The sequence below is a fragment of the Acanthisitta chloris genome, unplaced genomic scaffold (assembly GCF_000695815.1).
Source record: "Acanthisitta chloris isolate BGI_N310 unplaced genomic scaffold, ASM69581v1 scaffold43588, whole genome shotgun sequence".
NCBI lineage: Eukaryota > Metazoa > Chordata > Aves > Passeriformes > Acanthisittidae > Acanthisitta > Acanthisitta chloris.
The window spans coordinates 24,777-49,509 of NW_008686206.1; the positions used below are offsets into that span (position 1 = coordinate 24,777).

General features: G+C 40.1%; 1 protein-coding gene across 1 annotated transcript in view; it reads left to right on the forward strand.

Annotated features, from left to right (window-relative positions):
* LOC103807286 (pleckstrin homology domain-containing family G member 1-like) overlaps nucleotides 1–24,733 on the forward strand; it is a gene marked incomplete at its 3' end in the record, with an annotated part of 37,363 nt that overhangs the window by 9,504 nt on the left and 3,126 nt on the right. The window contains exons 3-11 of the mRNA XM_009080012.1: nucleotides 6,731–6,831; nucleotides 10,192–10,261; nucleotides 17,276–17,322; nucleotides 17,793–17,943; nucleotides 18,939–19,070; nucleotides 21,407–21,589; nucleotides 21,678–21,773; nucleotides 21,888–21,974; nucleotides 24,127–24,160. Of these exons, the coding sequence (XP_009078260.1) occupies nucleotides 6,731–6,831; nucleotides 10,192–10,261; nucleotides 17,276–17,322; nucleotides 17,793–17,943; nucleotides 18,939–19,070; nucleotides 21,407–21,589; nucleotides 21,678–21,773; nucleotides 21,888–21,974; nucleotides 24,127–24,160 (901 nt within the window). The remainder of the gene's footprint in view (nucleotides 1–6,730; nucleotides 6,832–10,191; nucleotides 10,262–17,275; nucleotides 17,323–17,792; nucleotides 17,944–18,938; nucleotides 19,071–21,406; nucleotides 21,590–21,677; nucleotides 21,774–21,887; nucleotides 21,975–24,126; nucleotides 24,161–24,733) is intronic.

Here is a 24,733-nt window from a genome sequence, read left to right on the forward strand (position 1 = left end):
TGCAGTGTTAAACAGTGGAAGGAAAACTTAAACGTGCTTCTCTATTTTTAGTCTTTCTTCATACCCTGTTCTCAGTAGTGCTCTCACCATCAATCTTTGCCCTTTCTACACACAGTCAGTCAGTGGAGTATCATCTTACTGCATCACGCTTTATTGCTGTTAGCCGCAGGCTGCGTGTGAGCCAACTGCACGTGTAAATCGCACACTTCTGAGGAAGCTGGTTGTAAGCACAGGTGAGCATGGTATGGCTTCCTCCACCATCTGCCTGGGGCCCAGGGAGAGGACTGATGCCAGGAAGGTGGCCTCCTGCCAGCTCAGAGACTCTGCTTTTCTGCACGGACATCGAAGGGGAAAGAAGTCAATCATGAACTGCACCTAGTGACAGATTGTATAAAGCATACAGGCTACTTTGATTGTTCCCATTTGGAGGCTGGCTGGCTGTCAGTGCTGGGAGGTGTTCTCCATGTTCTTGTCCCTTGATGGCATGGTCAGTGGTCTGCAAGCATGTAGGCAGGTGCTTCGAAGCTCACCTGCAAGGCCTGACAGACCCATTGCCCACAAGGGCAGAGATTTGCTACTGCTGACAAGTGGCAGTCTTATATATCAGGTACCGAGGGATGTAAAGCAAATGGAGGAGAGGGGTATGAAGCACATGGAGTGCAGAAGCTTTCTGATCACGTTGCTGAAGTGAGCAGAGGTGGCTGTGTCTCCAAGTCTACATTGTACTCAGAAAGACCCTGGCTTTGACTGTCACTCAGTGGCAGGGCCATACCATGCCATACTATGCATAGCCCCAGGCAGGTTCTGGTCTTTCAGACTTATCATAGAATCAACTGAGTTGGAAGAGACCTCAAAGTTCATCTAGTCCAACCCTACTGTTGTTACTAGACCATGGCATTAAGTGCCACATCTAGTCTTGTCTTGAAAACCTCCAGGGATGGGTGTGGCCAAAATGCAGGACCAGCACTTGGCCTTGTTAAACCTCATCCCATTGGAATCAGCCCATCTCTTCAGCCCATCTAGGTCCCTCTGCAGAGCCCTCCTGCCTTCCAGCAGATCGACACTCCCCCTCCAACTTTGTGTCATCTGCAAACTTGCTGATGGTGCACTCAACCCCCTCATCTAAATCATCAATAAAGATATTACAGAGAACTGGGCCCAGCACTGACCCCTGGGGAACACCATTAGTGACCGACTGGATGGCGCACCGTTCCCCATCCAGCCAGTTCTTAACCCAGCAGAGAGTGCCCCTGTCCAAGCCGTGGGCTGCAGCTTTTCCAGGATATGCTATGGGAGACGGTGTCAAAGGCTTTGCTGAAGTCCAGGTAGGCTACATGCACAGCCTTCCCCTCACCCACCAGGCAGGTCACCTGATCATGAAAGGAGATCAGGTTGGTCAGACTGGACCTGCTCTTCCTAAACCCATGCTGTCCTTGCTTTGGCCTATGTGAGGGTTTTCCAACTTCCGATGTCTAAAAAACCACTCACCAGTTACCATTTCCCTCCCCCTGCCCCCTGCATTTTCTGCTAAAATTAGAAAGTGGAAGGACGTGCTTGCTGAAATTTTCATCTTCATTTGCATTTCTGGGTTTCTATATTATGTAGAGAATCTGTATGGTGGACACTGCAAGCATTTCTTGAGGTTTGATTTCCAGGTGTCATTATTGTACAACATTTGTGGCAGAAAGAAAGTATGGTTCTGATTGTTATTTTTAACTGTAGATGCACAGTTTGAGCATCATATGTTTGTTTTATTAGTTAACTGTAAGTATTTAGCCTACTGTATTACAATGTGTGTTGCATGTACCCTAGGTTAGTGTTTGTGTTACTTATGTTGAAACTGGAAACAATTGCTGCTAGATAGCAAATTCTTACCATTACAGCAAAGAGTGTTTGTAAAGTTCCTCTCCTCTCCATTGAACTAGTACAAGTAGGGCACTGAAGCAGACCTGCTGCCACTTCTGCTTCTTCTATAAAGGAGTTTCAGAAGTGGGAGGTTAAGGGCCCATGAATTTCTGCCTGTCACATGGAAGTGTGCCAGGCTGTCTCTGGATGGCTGAAAATGACAAGGGCTTTGACATGGGATGGGAGGTGGGAAATGCTTTTAAGAGCAATTGGGAAAGCATATTCACTCTCCAAAGGGAAGGATGGTTTCAGTCAAAATGAGGCTGCCTATACATATGTGACCAGTTTTGACCAGTAACAGAGACTGAAAAGGAAGAATATGGAAAACAGAAGGTGAAGAGAGGAAAAAACTCAGAAATCTGTCAAGTGTAAGATTGGCTCCATGAAATGTTTTGCTGCAGGTGGCTCCAGGTAAACCACTGTGCAGATTACAGGAGACGTGCACTAGAATAGTTGGCTTGTCTTTTTCCATCACAAAAGGCGATGACAACAAAGATAGTTATGTGTTTTAGGGAGAAATCCTGACAATAGGTTTTGTTATGGGAAGGAGATGGATTTGATTTTGGTTTCAGTCAGTTCTTGGGCTCATATAACCAAAGGAACCAGAGCAAGAAAGCGAAGCATGCTTAGTTTACAACTACACATTCACTTTGCAGAGTACAGCTGTACTTTAAATAATTGAAAAGTGCTGCTATGAGTTGCTCTTACCAAAATTCAGCATCCTTGGCCACCTGTTGTGTGGAAGGCAAGCTAAGTTTTGGCCCACAAAGCATTCAGAGCATGTTACTATACATGCAGGATAAATTAAGAAATACATAGTGATGAAATAAAGAATAGGGCAAAATCAAGCAAAAGGTGCATTGATACATGTTATAATTACCTATGGAATTAGCAGAATATGCAATGGCAAGCATGCCACAGTGGTTATTCTGTTGTACATCTGCTGCCCAACTTTCTCTTTGTTAGCAAGTGTATAGCTTCTTTTGGCAGTATGGCTCTAGCTAGAAGGGTGCAAACAGGATCCAGTTTATGGCATGTTTTCCTTCTGGCCTGCAGCCTTTTCCTTCAAGTGGTGTGAAAGTAGAGCTTAGGTGGCCAAGACTGCTCAACCATGTCAGTGGTTTCTTTTCCGCACAGCCATTTGATTTTGGCCAAGCACATCTTTGTTGGGTAGAGGGGCATTGGGGGAAAAAAACCATTAGTATGGTATAGTACGTAAGAGTAAAAACTGCTTTACTAGTAGCACAGATTTAGGGAATATCAGAAAACTGGCATCTGAGTGATATGTATGTTTTCATCATTTTATTCTCTAGATCTTTCTTGTGTGATTATGGAGGAGGAGATGGTAGTCAGGATATATAGCTTCTAGAAGACATTCCTTCTGATGGATTTGGCATGATGAAAGACAAATGGGGAGAACGTCAAACCCAGCAAGGAAGGCAGGGCAGTCTGGCAAGACTCTTCTAGTTTTTGGAGAGTTTCAGGAAATAGGAGGGGAAAATTGTGCAATGCCATTAGAGCAAACCTTGGTCTGTAAATCAATCTAAGGAGATTGACGTTTGTGTGGTTTTTTCCTCCTATAAAGTAAGCTAAATGTTTTTGCCATAACTACAGAATAGCAATAAAAGGCTAGTGAAGGCAAAGGTCATAAACAAATCATTCAGTGCCGACAGAGGGTTTGTAGATGCTGACAAGAAACAAATAAAGTGAATAGGGCCGGTACTCTGTTCTGATAAATTTCATTGATTTCTGCACTATGTCATTATAGTTGCAGCCTGCCCTGTTATCTTGTAGCTCCAAACCTTTCATTATGGCTTCAGATGATAACAGCTGTTGATACACGGCAGGAGGTTGAAGTGACTACCATGGGGGTAAAGTACCATTTGCTAAGAAATAATTGGGAAAAACCCCATGTCTGGGTAGCTTTGATCTGCCTGTGGTGTTGTCCTTGCAGAGGGCATTATATGCCAACACCACATCTGTTTTCCTGGATGAGTTCGTGAAGCCTTTATGAGGGCACACGTGCTCTATAAATCAGTATAATCAGACAGGTCCCACTTGCTGAGTCAGTGCAAGTGGTGTGCTGCTGTGCTGTGCCTGTACTTCATGAAACTATGGTGTCAAGACCGTCCAATATCCACCTTTTTCACATAAACACAGATACCTGGAGCTTTTTGCTGCTGTTTCTACCCTACTGTCTGTAGCATGTTAGGCAGTTTGTGTCTAGCTCAGGTATCTGCTTACACCAGTAACAGCAATGCACACATGTCTGTAGTGTCAAGTCAGCAATATTAACAATAATATAGAAAGCTAAAACAGGAAAGCAGTCCTCAAATCCTGTGTGATTTCCTGACAGTATGAGGTGAGATGCAAGGTAGCTCTGAATCCCAAGCATTTCAAGCAATAACCATCTCCCCTTACCCTAGGTAAGCACAAATCCAACCGTTAGTTTCTGGTTTGTTTCTGATCTGATGATGGATGAAGAAGGGGGCCTGAAGCACAGTTTTAAGGAACTTCTAGCAAAATAGAGCACAGACTGTGGGTGTGTGGTATATTAGCCAATATTGGCATATGCTACGGGAGTGCAGGAAAGCTGCCAAAGCACCTGTAGGCTGTTGCTTGGCAGCAACATTAGAAAGTACCTGGTTCCCTCTTTCTTATTTTCTTAATTGGTAAAAGTCCAAGAAGAGTATGCTTTGTGGAGGAACACTGGGATAAGAGCACAAAAGGAGCAAAAACCAGGTCATGCATATAACACTGGCTATGATACTTTAAATAAGTGTGGACTGTTTGTTATTTTGAAGAAACCCAAACTCCAGCTATGCTGAGATGAATGAATTTGAAATGAATTCCTCTTTATTCATTAAATGCACTGTATGGAGTTACTTATTGTAAGATTTCCATTCCTCCGCAGCTCACCCCATCATATCAGCTCAGGGTGCTGTAGTGTTCCTGCAGGGCTAAAAATGTGTTCAGAGCATCACAATTCCACTGAAGCTTTTCTGTTCTTTCTTTTATATGAAGATGTGTATCTGTGGTCAGATAAGGTTATTTATTTAATACCATCACTGAAGTAGCCCTGAATCTATCATCTGCTTCTGCCTTTGACCTAATGTATTGCTTGTAGCAGTCCCACCTGCCTCACTGTCTTGAGCCTCTTACTCTTCTGCAACTTCTGAATATAAATAAAAAGCCAAGGACAAGTGCAGGGAGTCCCAGGGATATGGTTCCAATGCCTTACTGCACAAACATATTTCAAGGACAGGTATGGGCTGTGAGGTGCCTCTCAGCTAGGAGAGAAGGTAGAGTACAGGTCAGATGCCATCACAGAAGAGATGACATGGCTCTCTAGGGACATGCCTGCTTGCCTGCCCACTGCCACTTGTTGCTCTTCCTAAAGACACTGAGGTTGCCATGGAGTAGACTTGCTGGCTTTCCCTGGGGGTGGTAAGGGGTACCTTTAACTCATGGTGGCGAAAGTGAGGATTATTGAACATTAGGATAGGGGGAGGGACAGGAAAGTCTGCTGGTACCTAGACCTTAATCTTGGTTACACCTGTGACTCTGTAACACTATTTCAGTTGGAAAGAAGGACATGGGCATGGAGGCTCAAGTGCTGCAATTCTTAACCTTCCTTATGAGGGCATCTGAAATCCAAAAGTCAGATCCATGGTTGATCCAAACCCTTTGACTTCACAGAATTTACACAGAATAAATCTTGGCCAGTGTATGTGTTCTGTAATACCTTTTCTTTATGACTCAGGAACACAGTTATATCTTAGAAGTTTTCACAGTCTCATTGACGTTTTGCAGAGTTCCTTTCTTGCAGCACTGTGGAATGTTATGTTGCTTTTGGGAAGGTGCCATACCACGTTGTCTAGCCCCAGCTGAGGGTTTTTATTTATTTTTATTTCTCATTGTTTCAGCTGTTTTCACTTTTATTTCCATACTCCAGCAGAATTTCTTCATGAATGTGGCAGCACATCGGATTTCTTGCTTTATGAGTTGTAGTCAGTTAAATAGCCTGCTGGATTTGTTTGCCCTTATCTGACAATTTTAATACTGTAGCAGCAACAGAATGAAAGGTGATACTGAGCTCTTATCAAAGTGAGGGAGGAGATGGGAAAGTTGTTCTCCCAGAACACTGCTGATCTGAGCTTTTTCTACTGTCATGTTCATATTCAGTTAAAGTCCCTGGATGAGACACTATCATTCTTGTAAATGCAAAAAAAAAAATCTTTGCTAGAGTATATAGCAATTTATTTGCAATGTAACTCTGTGCGTGGTAAATTGCAGGCACATAAATACATTGAGATTGTCCTCTACACACTCTGCATTGTTTGGTAACTATGATTTTTTTTAAGTAATTTTTTGCGGTGGTTGCTTTTCTGAGCCTGTGTTGCATATATACTTTCTGTTCTTCATAATATAGGTTTTCTGTTACTAAGGCTGCATTAAATGTCATTCTTCATCTCTTACATTTACATTTTTTTGGTCTTTGAGCCAGTCAAATGATCAATTAAACTGTCACTGTGAATGAAATCTGAAAACATTTATCAGTAGCAAGAGAAATGTTGGCTGTCCTGTCTAATAGGTATAACTTAGCTTTCAGTCTTTTGTTATTTTCTTGGTTTCAGTGAACAGGTAAGTACTGTTACCATTCATAATAGAGTGACTGTTCACAGAGGGGCTGCTGAAGGCTTTATTGTAATAATAAGGTGAAACTGATATGAAGAGACTCATCTTGTACAATAAAACATAGGTCTGTTTACTGATCTAGAAAAGGAGGAAATGTCTGAAGACCTCACTCTCATTTCTCTTGTAGGATTACCTTGACTGTATCACTGACCAGATCAAGCTCTCCCTGGGGACAGAAGAGCGATCAGCCCTGTTTGGAAACATACGGGATATCTACCATTTCAACAGGTAAATTCAAGTTTAACTAAATGAAAATAGTTCAAACAGCCTGAGCTAATAGGAGGGAGCAAACCAACCAAATACACTTTTATCCCCTTAATATGGCCAGATATATAAATTGAGAAATGATTGAATTTTGTTTCTCAGCAAAGTTGGTTTGGTGAGATCAGATTTTTTTAGCTGTTTATTTGCTGGGTCAAGTGTGGTCGCCATTTACTTTTTTGTTTTCATGCTGGGAATTTATATGAATGTAAGTCTAACCTGCTCTGTACCTTAACTGAGCCTATTGCAAGACCACTGTGAATGAAATTCTTGCCTTATTAAAGAGACATTTTTTTCCTACTTTATTGGATCCTTTTGTGTACCTATGTACATCACTCAGACCTGGCTTTGGTAGTATTTTATATTATTAGGGACTCCCTGAATTAATTTCTCAAAACTGTGTTCAACTACCTTTCTATTTATGAAGTCTTCTGCTCAGTATCTTTCCAGCCTTCTCTAAAACTCTGCAGATAGGGGTCTAGTGTATCTTGGGATCCTGAAGTAAAATTTCTTGTTTCTATAGCTAGTGACACATTGTGTGGACATCAGTATCTGCAGTTTTAGGAGCATGCTGCTGCTACTTTTGTGTAAATCCTCTGTTACTAGAAAATAATTAACTTATGCAGAATTCAAGGAAAACCTAAATATTCAACTGATGCAATAAATATACTGACATAAAATTCCTACACCTTTTACATCTCAATACTCCTGTAAAAGCTTTCTTAGCTTTGCTGTAGTTGACAGAACGTTTCCTAAACTACTGGGTTCTTTGAAGAACAACAGATAAGTTAATTTAATTGAAAGACAATCCTGAAGGGAGCACTTGTGTCAAAGAGCATCTTCAATATTTTTTCCATCATCGTGGGAAGTCACTTGAAAGTGCTTTAGCTGCTGGAATCACTGTTCTGTGTCAGAGTGAGGATGGATCTATTCAGAATTTATGGACAAAGATGAAACCTAAAATAGTTTCCTGAAAATTAAAATAGCTACTGCAGAGTAATGGAAATACACTTAACCAGAAAGCTGCCATGTCCTCTTCTACTGCAACAACTGACTTGACTGAATGTCTAAGAGCTGGAAAATACATAGTGGGAGCAGACTCATGGCCTGTTTTAGAGCCCTGAGATGATGATTGTGAGTTTGCAGCTCCCCAGTGGTCACAGGATGGACAACCACAGTCCATTGCATGTTGTGATCCTTCAAAAGCTAGAAAAATGACAGACTTGATAGCTAGGACACGTTTATACCAGTATCATTGCAAATATTACCTAATAAAAATACTTCGAAGTATGACCAGCCATTATACAGAATAACTGAGCTAAAAAAAAATGTGCAGTGGTGGTTAAAAACAAAACAAAAGAAAAGGAAAAGAAAAGGAAAAAAAGAGCAGTTTTGGGCAATTTTAGAGATAGATATGTTATAACAGTTAAAACTCACTAGAAAGGTGTCCAAAGCCTCTAGTAAATTACTAATGTATTTCAGGCCTTCTGATGCAAAATTCTGCACAGAAATTGTGAGCTTTTAAGACTGAACATTTATTGTAGATCCCAATATAGTTTCAAGGATCATGTTTACTCCTGTGTGAAATTTGGCATGTAGCTTCTGAGTCCTAAACATACTCTAGAGCCTTTTAATTTATTTTTACCTTCAGAAAAGGTCCACTTTGGCAGTTCCAGTAATTCAGATGCTTTTTGTGGGCATGATTTCATATTGGGAAAACATCTGCCTGCAGGACAGCAGGAAAAAAAAAAAGTGTTTGATGTTATTTCCAAAACTGATGTGTTGGACACAGTCAGTCAAGTGTAACTAATGGTTATGGTCATCATTGCCTCAGCTTGCTTCTTTTGCTCTTGAGCTTCCGAAGTGTGGGGTATCAAGCAACGGTCATATTTTTATTCCCAGTTTGATGAAGGGAGAAATTGAGGCGTGGAGGTTGAATTGTTGCTGTACAAAGTGAATTAGTGATCACTGAACCTAAGGTCTTTGCCTTTCTTTGTTCCTTGTGACTTTTTGCTGATTTCTCCCTTTCCTTCCTCCAATAATTAGAGAAGGAAAGAACAAGTCAGGAAACTCTTCTGGTTTACTCGTTTTCTTACTTACAGAGGGAAATTGTGTCTGCTTAGAGGGGAAGAGGGTAGTTCCCTAGATTACGGATGTATGAACTCTTAGGCAAAACTTGTTCAGCAAACCAGCTGTGAACTGGGAGAAAAGTAGCCCTAAACAGAAAATCATTGTGGGGAGGAAGGGGATAAGAAAATTCTGACTAAGAACAATTTGGAAGAAAACTCAGTTTCTTATCTTGTTTTTCTGAGTACATCTTTCAATAAGACAGAAGATCGTTTGGATCAAGACGATACCTTTCAGTTTTTCTTCTTCTGCTTAAACTCTTTCTTTCACTGAATTGGCTTTCAAGAACTGAGTTTCAGTCAGCAGTGAACAGGCTCCCTTATTGCTTTGCTCCTGTTACAGTGAATTAATTTCCTTATTAGTGTGTCTAAATTTAAAAAATCCTCTCAGTAAGGTGTTGTTTTTATGTGTGTAGAATGTATATATTCCCTTCCTGAAAAATTTTCACATCCTAACCATTTTTCTTCAGTAAACAGACACACTAAAGGTAGACAAATTTTCCTGAGCAAGCTTCTTAAGGTTCTTCTTGTATGTGTAATACATCCCTGGTTCTCATCAGTATTTTGCAGACCAGCTCCTCATCTCCCTTGGTCAAGTAAAGCTCCTAGAACATACAGAGTCTTTATAGGACAGGGCACATTATTCAGTAGCTTCTAAATTTTGTTAGTTTTACATTGTTAGTTGATATACAAGCTACACAACTGTCTGACCACATCACTATTAGTATCACAGAAGAGCTGTCAGTCATAGAATCATAGAACAGTTTTAGTTGGAAGGGGTGACTTTTAAGGTTGTCTAGTCCAGCCCCTTACAGTAAGCAGGACCATCTTCAACTAGATCGGGTTGCTCAGAGTCCCTTCCAACCTGGCCTTGAATATTTCTAGAGATGGGGCATCTACCTGAAGGAAGAGGCTCAGCTTTGCTTAGCAGATCACCAATCCATGGTCATTGTGATGACTTGAATTTTTAAGTATGTGAGAACACCATTTCCTCAAAGTTCTTCTCTGCCTGCAAACAAGAAAACCCCAGCGGCTGGTGGGGGAGAAGAGGCATCAAGGGGATTCCTGTTCTCTTTTTAGGACTCCCAGAGTCATTAAGTGCTGCCATGAATGTTGTAGCACTGTCTGGCTCTGAATATACAGGTGTGTCTGTGCCAAGGTGTGCCATAGTTGTCTTACCTTTTCCTGTTCTTTGTTTTAGTGAACTTCTGCGAGATTTGGAAAACTGTGAAAATGATCCTGTGGCTATAGCAGATTGTTTTGTTTCCAAGGTAAGTCTGCAGCACAACACCAGTTGCAGAGTGATATGGGGGAGTAAGATTAATTTATTAGCTTTTGTGATCTGACAGTTTGTTGACATCAGCAAAGAAAAGTCAGCAAATCTATGGAAAAGGAAGGAATTTCTCTTAGTAGTTGATGGGGATATATCTCTGATTTTCATTTCTAAAAAGCCAAGAAAAACATGTCATTTTCTTCAGTAAGTGTATCTGAATTGGTAGAGCTGTTAATTAAGAGTTGATTTTTAGACTTATTTTTTTAATCAAGCATTACAGGGATTCTTTTTTTTCTTCCATTTTTTTCATGTAGGTGATCAAGCAGTGTTACAGTTATGCCTTGTCAGCTTAAAAACAACTAGAGAATACAACTTGGCTGCATTTTTAGAAAAGGCAGTGACATTAACATACTTGTGGCCATATTGTTTCCCGAGATGCATTTTCCTCAGTCCTGCAGCTATATCTTTCGTTTTCCTTTTAAAGGGGATGGCCCAAAGTCTAGCCTTAAGATTCAAATCACATTCTCTCTGAAATGCTTTGAACTTTCTGAACATTGATCTGACATCTTTATTCTGCTGGGCAACATTAAAGCCAAAAAATATGGAGAAGCAGAACTTGTTAGGTGTAGGAGAAATACAGGGAAAGAAAGTAAGTGACCTTCATTGTAGGAAACACATAGAGCCAGTCAGGGAGAAGAGGAGTGAGAGAGGAGAAGAGGGTAGGACAACAAGAAATTAATAATTTGAGCTACAGATGGTGCTAGTTCACTGCAGACTTGACCAGAGAATCTACATAGGCCTTGAATCTGTAGAGCCCAAAATGTGTTAGATAATAATGCCATCTCCGTGGTATTTCTAGGGGAAGAGGAGTGGAAGAGGGGCCATGTAGTTGTTTAAATGTGGATAATCTCTTTATATATGTGTTTGTCTTTATGTATTAAAAAAAACCCTCAACAACTCACAAAAAGACAACCCGCCAAAAAAAAAAACCTCCCAAAGAAACCAAAAAGCCAAAGCCTGTCATGTTTTATATTTTATCCTGAACTCAGTATTGCGAGAACCAAGCATTCAATATATTAGGTCTAACACATGGATTTAGGATTAGCTGGACCATCCTCTTATGATATTCCAATAATTTGTTTGACACTGCTGTGATACAAAGAAGTTTGCCATAAAGGGGACTGATGATACCAGCTTAATGCTGCTGTTTCATCAGATCACTTGCTTCAGTTGAGTTTGAGAAAGCTGTTATTTATCTAGTAATTCATCTTTTGTAAGCATTGAGAGACGTTAGTATTAGCACCACTACTACAAAAGTAGGATGTATTTTTGCCCCGTTGTGGTGGGGTTTATGGCATGTTATTATTGCTACAGATATCCTGGATTGAATTGAAGGAGAGAGAATGGGATAAGGGCAAGTGCAAAGTCCTGCTTCTGGAACAAAATAATCCCACGTGCAGACTGGGTCTGGCTGACTAGGAAACAGCTTAGCAAAAATGATCTGGGGTCCTGGTGGGCAGTAAGTTGAGTGTAAGTCAGCAGAGTGCCTGTGCACTGAAGGCCAGTTACAAATAACAGAGTTTGGAGCTATTAGATCTTTCTGTTGAGTTGCTTGCTTATAGCTGGGACTGCTGGGACCACTCCTGTTGGGATATGAAACAGAGATGGTGCAAGTGATAATAAAAAGTCCAGGAAAAAGTTGTGCTCTCATTCAAGTTGGCCAACTGAAAGGGCTTGTCTGGTAGACTTTCTAGCCATTCGTTCCAAAATCCATCTGCATATCGTTGCTTGTGCCTTTTGTTCCCATGTCAAATGCTTTTAGCATTTGTATTATTGGCAAACTACTGCCTGATGGCTCAGAAATTGCTAGAGATTGCAGTCCTCACAGGCATTTTTTAGTTTCATCCAGACAAGTGCAAATACTTAAAAGCAAAATCAAACAATACCAAAATACCCCACAGTTCTGGCTTTGGCTATGAAGATGTCATTACAGCAGCTGCTGACTGCCTTAACAGACTCCAGTTGTCCATTCTTGGTTGCTTGTGTCTTCCCAGCACTGAGTAGTGGAAATAAAACTGCCTTTTTTTTTGGCAGCACATGATCCTTCAAGTCTTACAGGACTTCGGCCATTTATTGTTTGATTGCTTCGACTCTGTTAGTTCTTCACTGTGAGTTAAACACAAGGATATTATCATGCTGAAATCATAACTCACAGCCTTAGTTAATGGGTGTAGCTCTGCTGGAACGGCTTGAATGCTTCTAGTGGAACTGCTTAGGTTACATGAGCTCTGGATCTAGTGCCATTTTTTCACCCTACTGGTTCAGCTGTGAATATCATAGTTGCTGAGAATCAAGTTTTCACTGTAGGAACTGTTTACTTTTTGCACTTTATGCAGCTCAGTAACTGCATAAAGTAAAGTAATTTCTTTCTCAGGATTCATGTGAAATGACACAAAGTTGATTTGCATGTATAACGGAACAGGGATGGTTAAAGTAACTCTGGAGCTCGCTGAAACAAAATGGTTGATATTTGTGAAAACATCTGGGGAGCTTAATTTTTGAAACTAGCTTTGGATAATTCTATTTGAACTTGACTTTGAATTTTGGTTTCGCCCAATAAAATTTTTCATGTACATCCCTCACACAATCATACCTCACTGTGTTTCCTGTGTATAACTTTCATGCTTGAGTAGTAAACAGCCTTGCAACTTTTAAGGGAAATAGAGTAAGGATTATCAAAACACATTAGCACCCTTTGAGCAAAAACACATAATTGTGGATTTGAATCTTTTTCTTAACATTTGTTTTGCTGACTGCCCAAACTAAATAGCCCTTAAAATGGCAACTTTTATTTAACAGGCTTCAGCAAGATGTCTTTAACGGAACTAACCAGTAATATAAAACTCGGTAACCAATAAAATAACTATGCAAAACTATGACTTTATGTAAATGTAAATGTTTAATATCAACTTACAACATTTTATCAAATCCCTCTGCTTCCAGATATTTTAGTTCATTAATAAGTCACAGGCAGATAGATACAAATACAGAAAAGCACGAATTTTCAGAACCTGCTGTCCGGTCATGAATTGCTGCCTTTCTCTTTCCGCCCCAAAATGCAGATGGTGTGGATGGCTATTTGTTTAACAGTGCAGGATGGCTGCTTTTACAGAAATAACCTGCCTCTGAGTCTAGTGTTGTACTATTTTAGTTTATACCAGCTGTGGTACTCCCTCTTTGTCTAGAAGAACTGTATTAACTCTAGTATGTCAAAGGTCTTTGAGACATTTTGCTGGTAACTGTTGGAGCTGATAAAAATGTTCCAGTGCAAGCTTAGCTATAGCTTAATTATTCACATAGAAGACTGTTTATGAGTTTTCTTGCCAACTCTGTCTTTCATTTTCATAGTAATGCTGCCAATGTTAATTAGAAGATTGACTTCAGTATTCCACACATTTACATTTAAGTGAATTGTTGTAAAGGAGAGCTGAATTCTGGCACTTCGCTCTCCTCACTCAGCACCCCAGAAATTCAGAACATATGTTTTCTGAAAGACACACCAACAGCTTAACCAAGGGGAAAGGGAGAATTAGTCTAATCTAGCATCTCATTGGTGAAGAGGAGATACAGGCAATTGGCTTCAGCTTACACATTGATTCAGCTCATTTTCTTAGTCTCCATTTTCTTTTTAAAAGTGCCTTTTATGGCTACAAAAAAGCACAATGCACCAAGAGTTAGGGAAGATCAGGGATGTACGTGGAGGAGATGTGCAGTGAATTGACTCCACAGCGGGGAACCAGCTATGTGTAGCTGGGATCTGCTTGTGCTTGGCTTTGCTCTTGAGGATGACTTGCAGGCAGTGCAGATGAACGCTCAGCTTGAGTCTCAGTTTTTCTGCAGTCTCTACCACAACAACTTTGGGCACACAGATTAAAAATTGTCTCTGGAGCAATTCCAGTCTCCATGTAGAGATCATTTTTCATCTGGTCCAAAGACAGTTGAGGTGAACAAAACTCCTTTCAAGCTAAGTTTAAGAATGACCAAAGAAATGCTGATGAGCATAGCTGGCATTTTGCTTACAGTGTGAAAGTGTTCAGAAAAATATTAAATCCATTTTAGTTCTGGTTTATCTGTTGCTTCTGAACATAGTTCACAGGACTGACGTTAGCCTGTGCAGCTTGTGCCCTGATATGCTCCCAGTGACACAGTGCTGTCTCTGGGGAATCTGTTGTGAAGTAGAGCAGACCAGCTGGGCATGTGAACTGAAAGTCCCTTTGATAATGCAGTTTTGTCAGGCCAAGGAAGAACCTCTCTTAGAAGTGGTTCTCTTGGCCACTCTCTCAACACGTTCGCATGAATCTGGCTGATGCCTAGGCAAGGTATGTGATGCTGATTCACAAAATGTCTGTAAGTTTGAGTATCAACAATCTCATCCTGGAGGCAAATTACATGTACTTGACTTTCTCCTGGCATTATGCTTGCATAGCTCAGTAAAAGTAAATGCTCTCTGATGGTTTTGTGTGATGAAACGAGCTGTGGTGTAATGAAGCGAGTACACATGTAAGTGCAGTACAGAATTTAGCATCATGTCTGTTCAGAAAGCAGGGATGATTGTGAAACCAATCTTAAAGTTTAGAGGTATTGAGGGCATGAGAAACTACCTTTTTTAATACAAATTTCTTCCTTTTAATAACTAGACTAAAATTTTTTAAACCCAAACCCACTCATTAAAAGTAGTTTTGACTCTGTGTAAAAAAAAACCAAACCCACAAACCAAACCAAAGAGGGAGAGTGTGAAAAGGCTCCTGGGCATTTCAGACTTTTGGTCTTGAGGGGAATGTGCACACAGTCCACTCTGAAACCCTGAAGTGTTTGGCCTCGTTTGTTTTACAGATAATACTTTCATTTATTAAAATTTCACAAGAGATATTCTTTTCCTTTTTTGCTTGAAAAGCAGAACAATTGTGACTATATCTATGAGTAGAATATATATATATATAAATTAATTGGCTCAAAATGTTCTGCACTCTGTTATAAAGTAGTTCTATAAATTGCATTACTCTGTTACCATAGCCATGGGAATATATTAGAGTTTATACTAGAAGCCCCTAAATGAAAACCTTGAATTAATATATGCATATATAAAATAAATCACATTTTTTCACCATACTGAATTTCATCCTAATATTCTCTCAAGCACCTTGACGACTTATGAGTGCTAGCTAGGTTAGTAGTGATTGCCATGGAAAATTACACAGTGTAACGTCTGCAGCACTCTGAGGTTTGTTAATTCTTCATCTTGAGTGGAGAGGGTTTGGAGGTGTGGCTGTGGTCCCAAGCACGGACATGAACAGGTTGTGACACAGGCTCACTCTCTCTGGGTGTGCATGGGTACACTGCCATGAAAACTAGCTGCAATAGCAAAATTAGTTCAAGTGTGAAAACCCAAGCTAAATAATTTAACTGTATTTCTATCAAGACTACATTTAGTTGGTTTGTTGGTTTCTAAGAGAAGAGCTGTTTAATAAGCTTGCAGCCCACGAGTGACTAAATGAGGATCAAAATCCTGTGCAGAAACATTTATTAGAAGTTTGCTTGAGTTAATTTTTTCAGAACAGTTATTATTGAAATCCAATAAGACATACTGAAATTAATTGTAATGACTTATACTCATGCAGAGTAGCATCTTACTTGATATGGAGTCCTTATGGATCACTGTTCAGGGGAGAAATGAGTGGCACAATCTGCTTCACCCCTGAACGGGACCCGTGCTACTGGAATTGGGGAAGGGCATGGCTTGATATGGCTCCTTCTGATGAACAACCAAATGAAAACCAACTAAACCCCAATAATGAGAAAGAAAAGCCACGGCCTGTGTCAGCTCTCTCCCCAGGTGGTGTTGCTGCCTTCTGTGAAGGCAGATATTTAGTCTTGCCATTCACCAGCAACGACCCCCAAGAGGCAGCCCCTCACGGAGCATAACTATTGTGCTCCAGAATGCCAGAGCCTGTTCTGAAGATGCTCTGAGTGGAAACTGGGGTCTTATTTACTCCCAGAGAATTGGTGGTTTATCAGTCTAGGGCTCATAAAAGAAGAAGTCATTGATTTGGGGAGTACTTTGCCATTCTGCAGTGCTTTCTTAGTCTTCAGCAAGCTGCAGAAATTGTGTATTATTTGGGACAGAAGTTGATAGGCAGATGTGAACTTAGAGCACATGGGAATGTTTCTGGAAGCCTGTTCTTGTATAGAATTAAATGATGATTATTAAGAAAAATTCTTAGGCCAGGGAGGACAGAAGTGAAACTCAGACTTTTGAGAAGCTTGTCAGCATTAAGTTTGAGCAATTTCACTGTGACAGACAAGTGTGGAAACCCACCCAAATCCAGTTACAACTTGTTCGGGTAATAGCTGTCTGCTTTCACATAATTCTCTGAAAAAAAAGGAAATCGCTTTTGTGGCTTCATGCTTAGACTGTGCTCAAATGTGAAAGTATTTATAATTGCTTGAAAATCGCACACTGAACATAATCTGCAAAACTTACTTCTCCCTGTAAGTTATGCCAGGCACATGGTGTGATTCTTTGGGCTGCCCTGTGCAGGGGCTAGGAGTTGAACTTTGATGATAGTTGTGGGTCCCTTCCAATGCAGGATATTGTATGGTGTGTGTGTGTGTGCTTTAGCATACAAAAAGCTAGGTACGTGTCAGCCAGCTGTTTGAGGCAGGTATGTGTAGTGATGGTGCTTTGGGTTTTTTGATTTTTGTAAAGTACCTTGGAGGATCTGTTGCAAAGCCACTTGTTTTATCTCTGTGTAGGTTTTCTTGGCTTTTCCTTTGAGTAAAGGAAGAATCTCCCCCTAAACAGGTGAAATTAAATTCTGGTTGTGTTAGGACTATCACAGTGAAAGTAGGGAATTCATTGATCAGGATCTGGAGGTCATCAACTTTATCCTGCACACGTTAGCTGCTAGTTTGACAAAATCTCTATATATGTAAACTTTTTCTCCCCATGCAGAGTGAAGATTTCCACATATATACACAGTACTGCACCAACTACCCAAGGTAGGAATTATGTGTTCTCTTTCTTGGACAGTTTATGTAATGCAAGTTATAGTCTATTCAAAAATAAAAAGCTTCTTCCCCTCCCAAACTGGCGAATGGTCAGGTTTGCCTGTTTAAAAAAAACCCCAAAAAACAAACAACAACAACAGAACCCCAAACCCCCCAATAATTTACAAAAAAAAGCTCATCTGTTCTTGTTATTCATTGCTTTATCCTTCTTTGAAAAATGATGGTCTCATTCTGCAATGCTCTATAATTTTCAGTAAGAGTGGTTGCATGTCAAGGAAAAACATAACTGAATGCACAAGATAACTAAAAAAATAGCAACAAACAACACCCAACAGAACCAGCAGTGATTGGAATGGGAATCTGCTGCTCCCCTTTTACAAGGAAAAAAGGAAACAATGCTTGACTTTACCTACAGACTTAGGAAGACAGTGTATCTTAAAGCTACGTATGGATGTTTTCAGGTCTGTGGCTGTGTTGACAGAGTGCATGAGGAACAAGACACTGGCCAAGTTCTTCAGAGAGCGGCAAGAAGCACTGCAGCATTCTCTGCCCCTGGGCTCTTATCTCTTAAAACCTGTCCAACGCATCCTCAAGTACCACCTGCTTTTGCACGTAAGCACTCATTACAAATGTATTTTGTTTAGGGCTGCTGCACATCGAAGTTCCTGCCTCTGGTGCAAGGCCTGATGGTTAGAAAGGTTCTGGGTTTTCTTAAATGCCTCTCCTTTTGTGATTCTTTGATTTATACATATGGAGACTTATTCTGTCTTCATTACTTCACACCATATACATACATATATTTGGAGTAGGGAATTTTGGTAATTGGTTTAGACACATTGAATCAGTCTGCATCCAAATAATTAGCAGGTTTTTTAAAACTGGTCCGTAATTCTGAAGTTGTTTGGAAAATTCTTGTCACGATTAAATACTTTTGTACACAAATTTGCTGTTCCAATGAAGAACAGCATTTTTCCACATGTTGCTATGCTGGGGGCAGTTAAAAGAAGGACTAAATACATATAAACACTCCGACTGGTAAGAATTTTGTGGAGAGGAATGACTGAGGAAGTGGGAACTCTTTCCATATTCAGTGAATTGAGTTAAGCAAGTTTCGGAAATTCCTGCTTTATTGTTAACGTTTTCCACATATGTTTCCTATTAGAGAGTCATGTTCTAGTGAAGTGTAAAGACACTGATCCTTGTTTAAAATGTCTGGTGCTTTTCTGCTCTCCAACTGTAAAGAAATGCCTAGTGTAATTCCATCAGGGTTTTGTAAGTGTGTAGATACGTTCTGTGTTTTAAGAAAGCCATTAAATGCTGTCTGAAAAGGTCTCCTGTCAGCGTGCTGTGCTCTCTTTCTGTGCCTCTCTGTTCACATCGGCTGCTGCAAGTATAGTTGCTGTTAAACTGACCGTAAAGGCTTGGCTTTGTTAGTCATCTTGTGTTAATCAAATTGGTAGCAACATGCAGTAGTAACAAGGGCAGGAACATTGCTTTAGAGTGATTGCAATGCAATGATAAAATAGTACAGATAAAAACACAGTGTTGCATTTGGCTAGGAAAATTCATTTAGGAATAAGGGAGCTTTTTTCCCTCCCATGTCTTAGGAAATAGAAAACCACCTTGACAAGGACACTGAGGGCTACGATGTGGTGCTGGATGCCATAGATACCATGCAGAGAGTGGCATGGCATATAAATGACATGAAGAGGAAACACGAACATGCCATCCGGCTCCAGGTGAGTTCCCAAAGAGATTTCACGAGTGCTTGTGAGCTGTTTTTGTCAATATATATGCAATTAACATATTTTAGTTTATCTTTTCTTTTAATCTTTGTCAGTCATAATTTAGATTCCTGTTGAGCATGCCTGTGGCTGTTTGATCTTGGAAACCATGGTTCTAACTGGTGCGGGAAAATCTCAGACATCTCTGCCTTACAAGCAGCATCCTGTAAAGCATTTATTTTGCAGTAATATAGAACTTAAGATAACTCTTCTCTTTTCCTTTCTCTCAATTGTACAGCACTGCTGTACAACCCTAGGGCATGGCTTTGTTCAGAAATCCTGTGGTTTCCGATTTCTCCCTTTTGTGCTGATTAATTTTGTTTTGAGGCATTTCTTGTGCTGATTCTTGTTTAAGTACTTTCCTCTTGGGCCTTTGAAGACTCATTATCAATTGCTTTGTGAAAAGCATAAACCTAGAAACGTGATACTTAGAAAAAGTTTAACTTCACTTCAAATGAAGAATTTTTGAGGAGAAAACCCAAAAGCTACACCATGAGTAACTTCTGGCACTGAGAGCAAGCTCTTTTGTAGATATTTTACTTTCATTCTGTTTCCAAGTTCCCAGTGAATTATGATTTTATGTTATATTTTCATCAGCTCTATTTATGTCACTTTAAGAAAATTGGGGGGATTTTTTTAGTTTATAAACGGGAGTAATAGGCTAATACAATTTCAGAAATCTCTCGTTATTCTTTGTCCATTGTTTTTCTTTTTAACGTAAATGAAACTTATGCACTTTTTTTGTGTAGTTTGGTTTAATTCTGGTTTTTTTGTTTGGTTTTGTTTTGTTGTTGTTTATGTGTAGAGAGAATAGGGTTATATTTGACAATGTCTTGCCTGCAGCAGTGTAACCTTTGCCACACATTGCTGGAAACACATGCTAATGACTTTTAACAACAGTCTGCTATAAATTTGAGTAATTATATTTGGCAATAAAGAGGGTTAAGTGCTTTGGGGAAAAAAAAGCTTTTTTCTTTTTTAGTTTATTGAGCTCCACTGGCAAATGTATGGGGTTGTGGAAAATGTTTATGTTCATAGTTACCCTTTCAAAAAAAGTAAAATCTGTTTGGGCAGCCATAAGGATAGGTCTTCTGTGGGCTATCACACTGCCATGAGGTCTGAAGTACTGCAGTACTGCAACAGCAGATCCTGCACAAAGTCTCCCTCAGCAGTGGTGGACTTTATCGCTATACCGTATGCTGACTTACATACAAATTCCTGGAGAGATTTGATAAAATGCAAATGTTTTTCTTTAATGCCTTTTTTTTTAATGACAGTTGTGTATATAATCTGAAGTGGGATGCTTTGGAGTTTTGTTCCTGCAAATGCTTTAGCCTGCATTTGTGCTTCAAATGCACGGACATGTTTTCTAGCTGAATGCTGTACTGAAGTCTAATGTCCTAGAGAGACCAACCTAGGATGAGGCAATCTGTCCCTGCTTTGCTAATGCTGCCATGTTTAAAGTTCAATGGATGTTCTGAAAGATTTTCCTAGTTAAAGGTTTAGTCTACTTTTAGAATGTGCTGTCCCATGACATTGCCACTGACAGAAAACACAAGCAGCTCAAGGAAACGAGAATAACCATAGCTAAGTGACTCAGTCTTGTGAAGATATTCTTAGATGTTTCTTCAACTGTTGTTTTATTTCTTAAGTAGTAAATAAGGTGAGAAATATCTATGGTATCTATACAAATCATTTAAATGCAAGCAAATCTTCAGATGTTCAGTTGACAAAATCACTTCTGGCCCTTTAGTCTTCTGGGAATCATGTCTTCAAATCAGAACACCTCACAGAAGTGTCTTCTGTGATAGATCTACAGGACCTGGACATGGCATTATAATTCGTTCAGTGAGAGACCACAGAGCTTCAGGACACCCAGGCTGAGAGGGAAATATTAAGAGGCATCTGTTAGAAACATAGAGGAGAAAGGGAGCAGACATGAGAGAGACTGATGACTGAATTGCAAATGATTTTCCATCTCTGCAAGTACAGGGAGATAAGGTTGCTCTCTTTCATTACAGGTTGCCTAGGTTTGCTCAGGGCTCTTTGCTGGGTCCGTGCAGTGGCAGTAACCAGGACTCAGGGTGTGTTTTGGTCTGGGCTTTGCAATAAGCCTCCAGGGCCCTGGCTGCAATGTTGCACATAACCTAGCAACCTCAGTGCTGGTATATGGTGACTTTCCACTGTTGGATGCAGAACATACAGGAGAGAGGTGGTGGCCACAGCAGATCATTTGGCTCTTTGTTTCAGTAAGATCTTGGAAATGAATGTTGGTTGTTCTTCTATTGCAGGAGATACAGAGTTTGCTCACTAACTGGAAAGGGCCAGACCTCACGAGTTATGGGGAGCTGGTGTTGGAAGGAACATTTCGCATTCAGCGAGCCAAAAATGAGCGCACACTGTTCCTCTTTGACAAGATGCTGCTGATTACAAAAAAGAGAGATGAAATGTTTGCATACAAAGCTCACATACTGGTATGTCAGAGAGCAGGTGGTAATGCTTTGTCTACAGGTCTCCTCAAAACTCCTCTGTTATTCACCTCGTTGCCTCTCTTTGTTACAGTGTGGGAACCTGATGCTTGTTGAAGTAATACCAAAGGAACCACTTAGCTTTAGCGTCTTCCACTACAAAAATCCCAAGATGCAACACACTGTCCAGGTATGACAGAAACCTCCCTGCCCACTAGGTAACCTGGCTGATGTCCATATGCTGTTTCTGACCCTGCATAGTGCAGGAAAACATTTTTCTCATGGTGCTCAATTTTTTTATCAGGCAAAGTCACAGCAAGACAAGCGCCTTTGGATTCTTCACTTGAAGAGGTTAATTCTAGAAAATCATCCTGCTAAAATTCCTGCCAAGGTAAAAAAAGAAATCAAGCAAACCCTAAAAAAACCCACAAGACACCTCTTTGTATGTGTACTAACTTAAAGCAATCTCGTTAGCTGCAAGAAGCATGGCAATATACAGAGTTTAGACTCCAGAAGGTTCATTAACATGTCATTTCCTTATGTCTTTAAAATTTCATCAGAATTAATGGAAAAGTAATTATCTACAAGGCTTGGTAGAGGAGTAGAAGAATCGAACTGGGTTAGCAGCATTTGTCTGACATAAATAACAGAGGTACAATGTAAGAAGGCTTGACTATAAGAGCGTATCTGAGCTTGGTACTACCTGTCTGGAGAACACTGAGATGAGCTAATTGCAGCATGTGTAGACATTACCAAGCTACTTTTAATCAGTCTTGATTAGGTGTTATAGCAGTGAAGCCATTGGCAGCATACACTTCACTTTACAACTACACACACCCATCCTTAGCTGGGATATCTTGGCCCTTTTTGGTGAGATGGCTAGCAAGACTTTTGTCAGAGAAAATGAGGCACTGATACCATATTCATAACTATAATGTCTTGGAATAAGGAAATTTGTCCTTTTATTTATGAAATCCAGTCTTAAAGCTTTAGGTGATGCTTTCCAGTGTAACAGATACCGCTCAAAGGGGGTTAGCCCTAGTTAGCTGTTGCCAAGATAAAGCAGCCACTGACTCATGAGGAAACAGGATTTTTTTCACACTGAATTTATTGTTGTTTTTTGGGTTTTCCTGACTTGTTTTTCACTGAATTTTATGCTGTAATGGCTAAAAAATGTTACCTGTGACTGACATGCACTGTGCTGTACTGTCATTTTCAACAGTGTAACGAAAAGAGAATTATGGGAGAAAAAACCCTAGCAGTTTCTATTGCAAGTTCTTCTCTTATCTTTTTGTTGACAAAGTCTATTGAAGGTATAATGTTTATGCTAGTATCCATGCTTACAATGTAAATACTCATTTCAGTTTATTAGGTTGTAAAAAGAAAATTACAGCATGAGCTCAGCTTTTGTATCAAATTTTTTTCTTACTCAAATTTTTTTGTTGTTTTTTATCTGTGGGGAAAATGTCAGAAAAAATATTTTCAGCTCAGAGAAATAATTTCACTTGAGAAAGGAAAAATCTAATGAAATAAATCTCTAAGGTTATCTACACGTTTTTATTTTTATCTTTTCTTCTGACAAACTGGTAGTTGCTAGTTGTGAAGCTTCTCCCTGCTCAGTTTCTGGAGAATTTAATAGTAGTCCACATCTGACACCTGGTGGAAAATAACCGAACTGCACTTGTACAAGGGCAAGTAGGTCAGATGGGCTATCCTGATATGCTTGCTAAAACATACACATTTTTTTCCTATTTCAAAAAAAAAGGAACAAACTTTAGGCAATCATGAGATGCTTTTTATCCTGTTCCAATCTTACTTAAGCCAAATTATGATTTTTTTTTAATAGCTGCTCCTCAAGGAAACTCTTGAAGGAAGAAAGGTTGATAGCATTTTCTGTACCAACAACTTCAGGGTAATAAATAATAAAGGAGTTAAACTGTTTGAATTTTAGGGGTGAAATGTTCTGTAAATCAGCAAAACCCCATGATTCACAGATACTAGGGAAGTTTTGTGCTGACCCCAGCATAATGCAGAGACACATATTGATAACTCTAAATTCTGGGACCTGCAAAGATCTCTGGAGGTCTGAGTCTCCATGGAGGAGACCCAGTGTGCAGCATGATCACAGCACAGCCCCAGTCTTTGAACCCAAAGTAGATTTTGTGGTCAGATGTGCCATCACTTCATCCTCCAGAAATGCCTTGTACCCGTGTGTGCCTATAGCACGTACTCCTCCTCTCCTTGCACTGCCCACAGAGATATGGGCGTGCAAGAGTGAGATGCTGGGTACAGTGACCAACAGATTTTTGTGTGCAGTCCTGAAGATAAGCTCTGTAAGCTCCTATCAGCAAAATTATTCTTCACTTATGTAACATGTTCAACACATAGAAAAAGCCCCAAAACCACCACTAACCATATTTATTAGTTCAAAAATTAAACTTGCTGTTATTTACATATAAACTCACTACTTTCTGTAACATGCAATGCATTTTGCCTTGCTACTAACAGTTTAACTTTTTCACTCCTTACTTTTTCTCTTCCAGGCCAAGCAAGCAATTCTCGAAATGGATGCCATACGTAAGTTGGTTCTTTTTCACCTTTGTCTCAAAAGTTTGGCTTGAGCTGTTGGTTTCATCTCAGATAGAAGACTACCAGGCCTATGTTTCTTGAATTATGTAACCTTGCTAGAAAAGACAAAATTGGATGCAGATCCTGTGGAGCTCTGTAGGTGTTGGGCTGACTCGTCTGCAACCAACAAGTTGATGAGCAAGGAAAAAGCAAATAAGACCCTCTGTAAATACTGGCCAATCTCTTTTGGCTATTCCATGCTGACTAAATTTATGATCTTTTCTGTCTTGTAATATAAACTCCTTCTAGCTAGTACCCGCTGAAGGGCTAGCATTATGCAAATCCAGCTTGAGGAAGTACATAGCAATGTTATGACTTCTTTGTGCTGGCAAACCTGCAGCTGGAGGATAGCAAAGCTTGTGCTCTTATGTCTAAAGAGTTTACCTGTGTATTCCAGGATCCAGCACAGGAAAGCACATGTGAAGCTGCTGTGTGTGCTCTGAGCACAGCCCCACCTGTGCAGTCCCTACTGTTGTATCTTCTGCTGGCTGCCTTTGCTGCTGAATCGTGTCACCATTGATC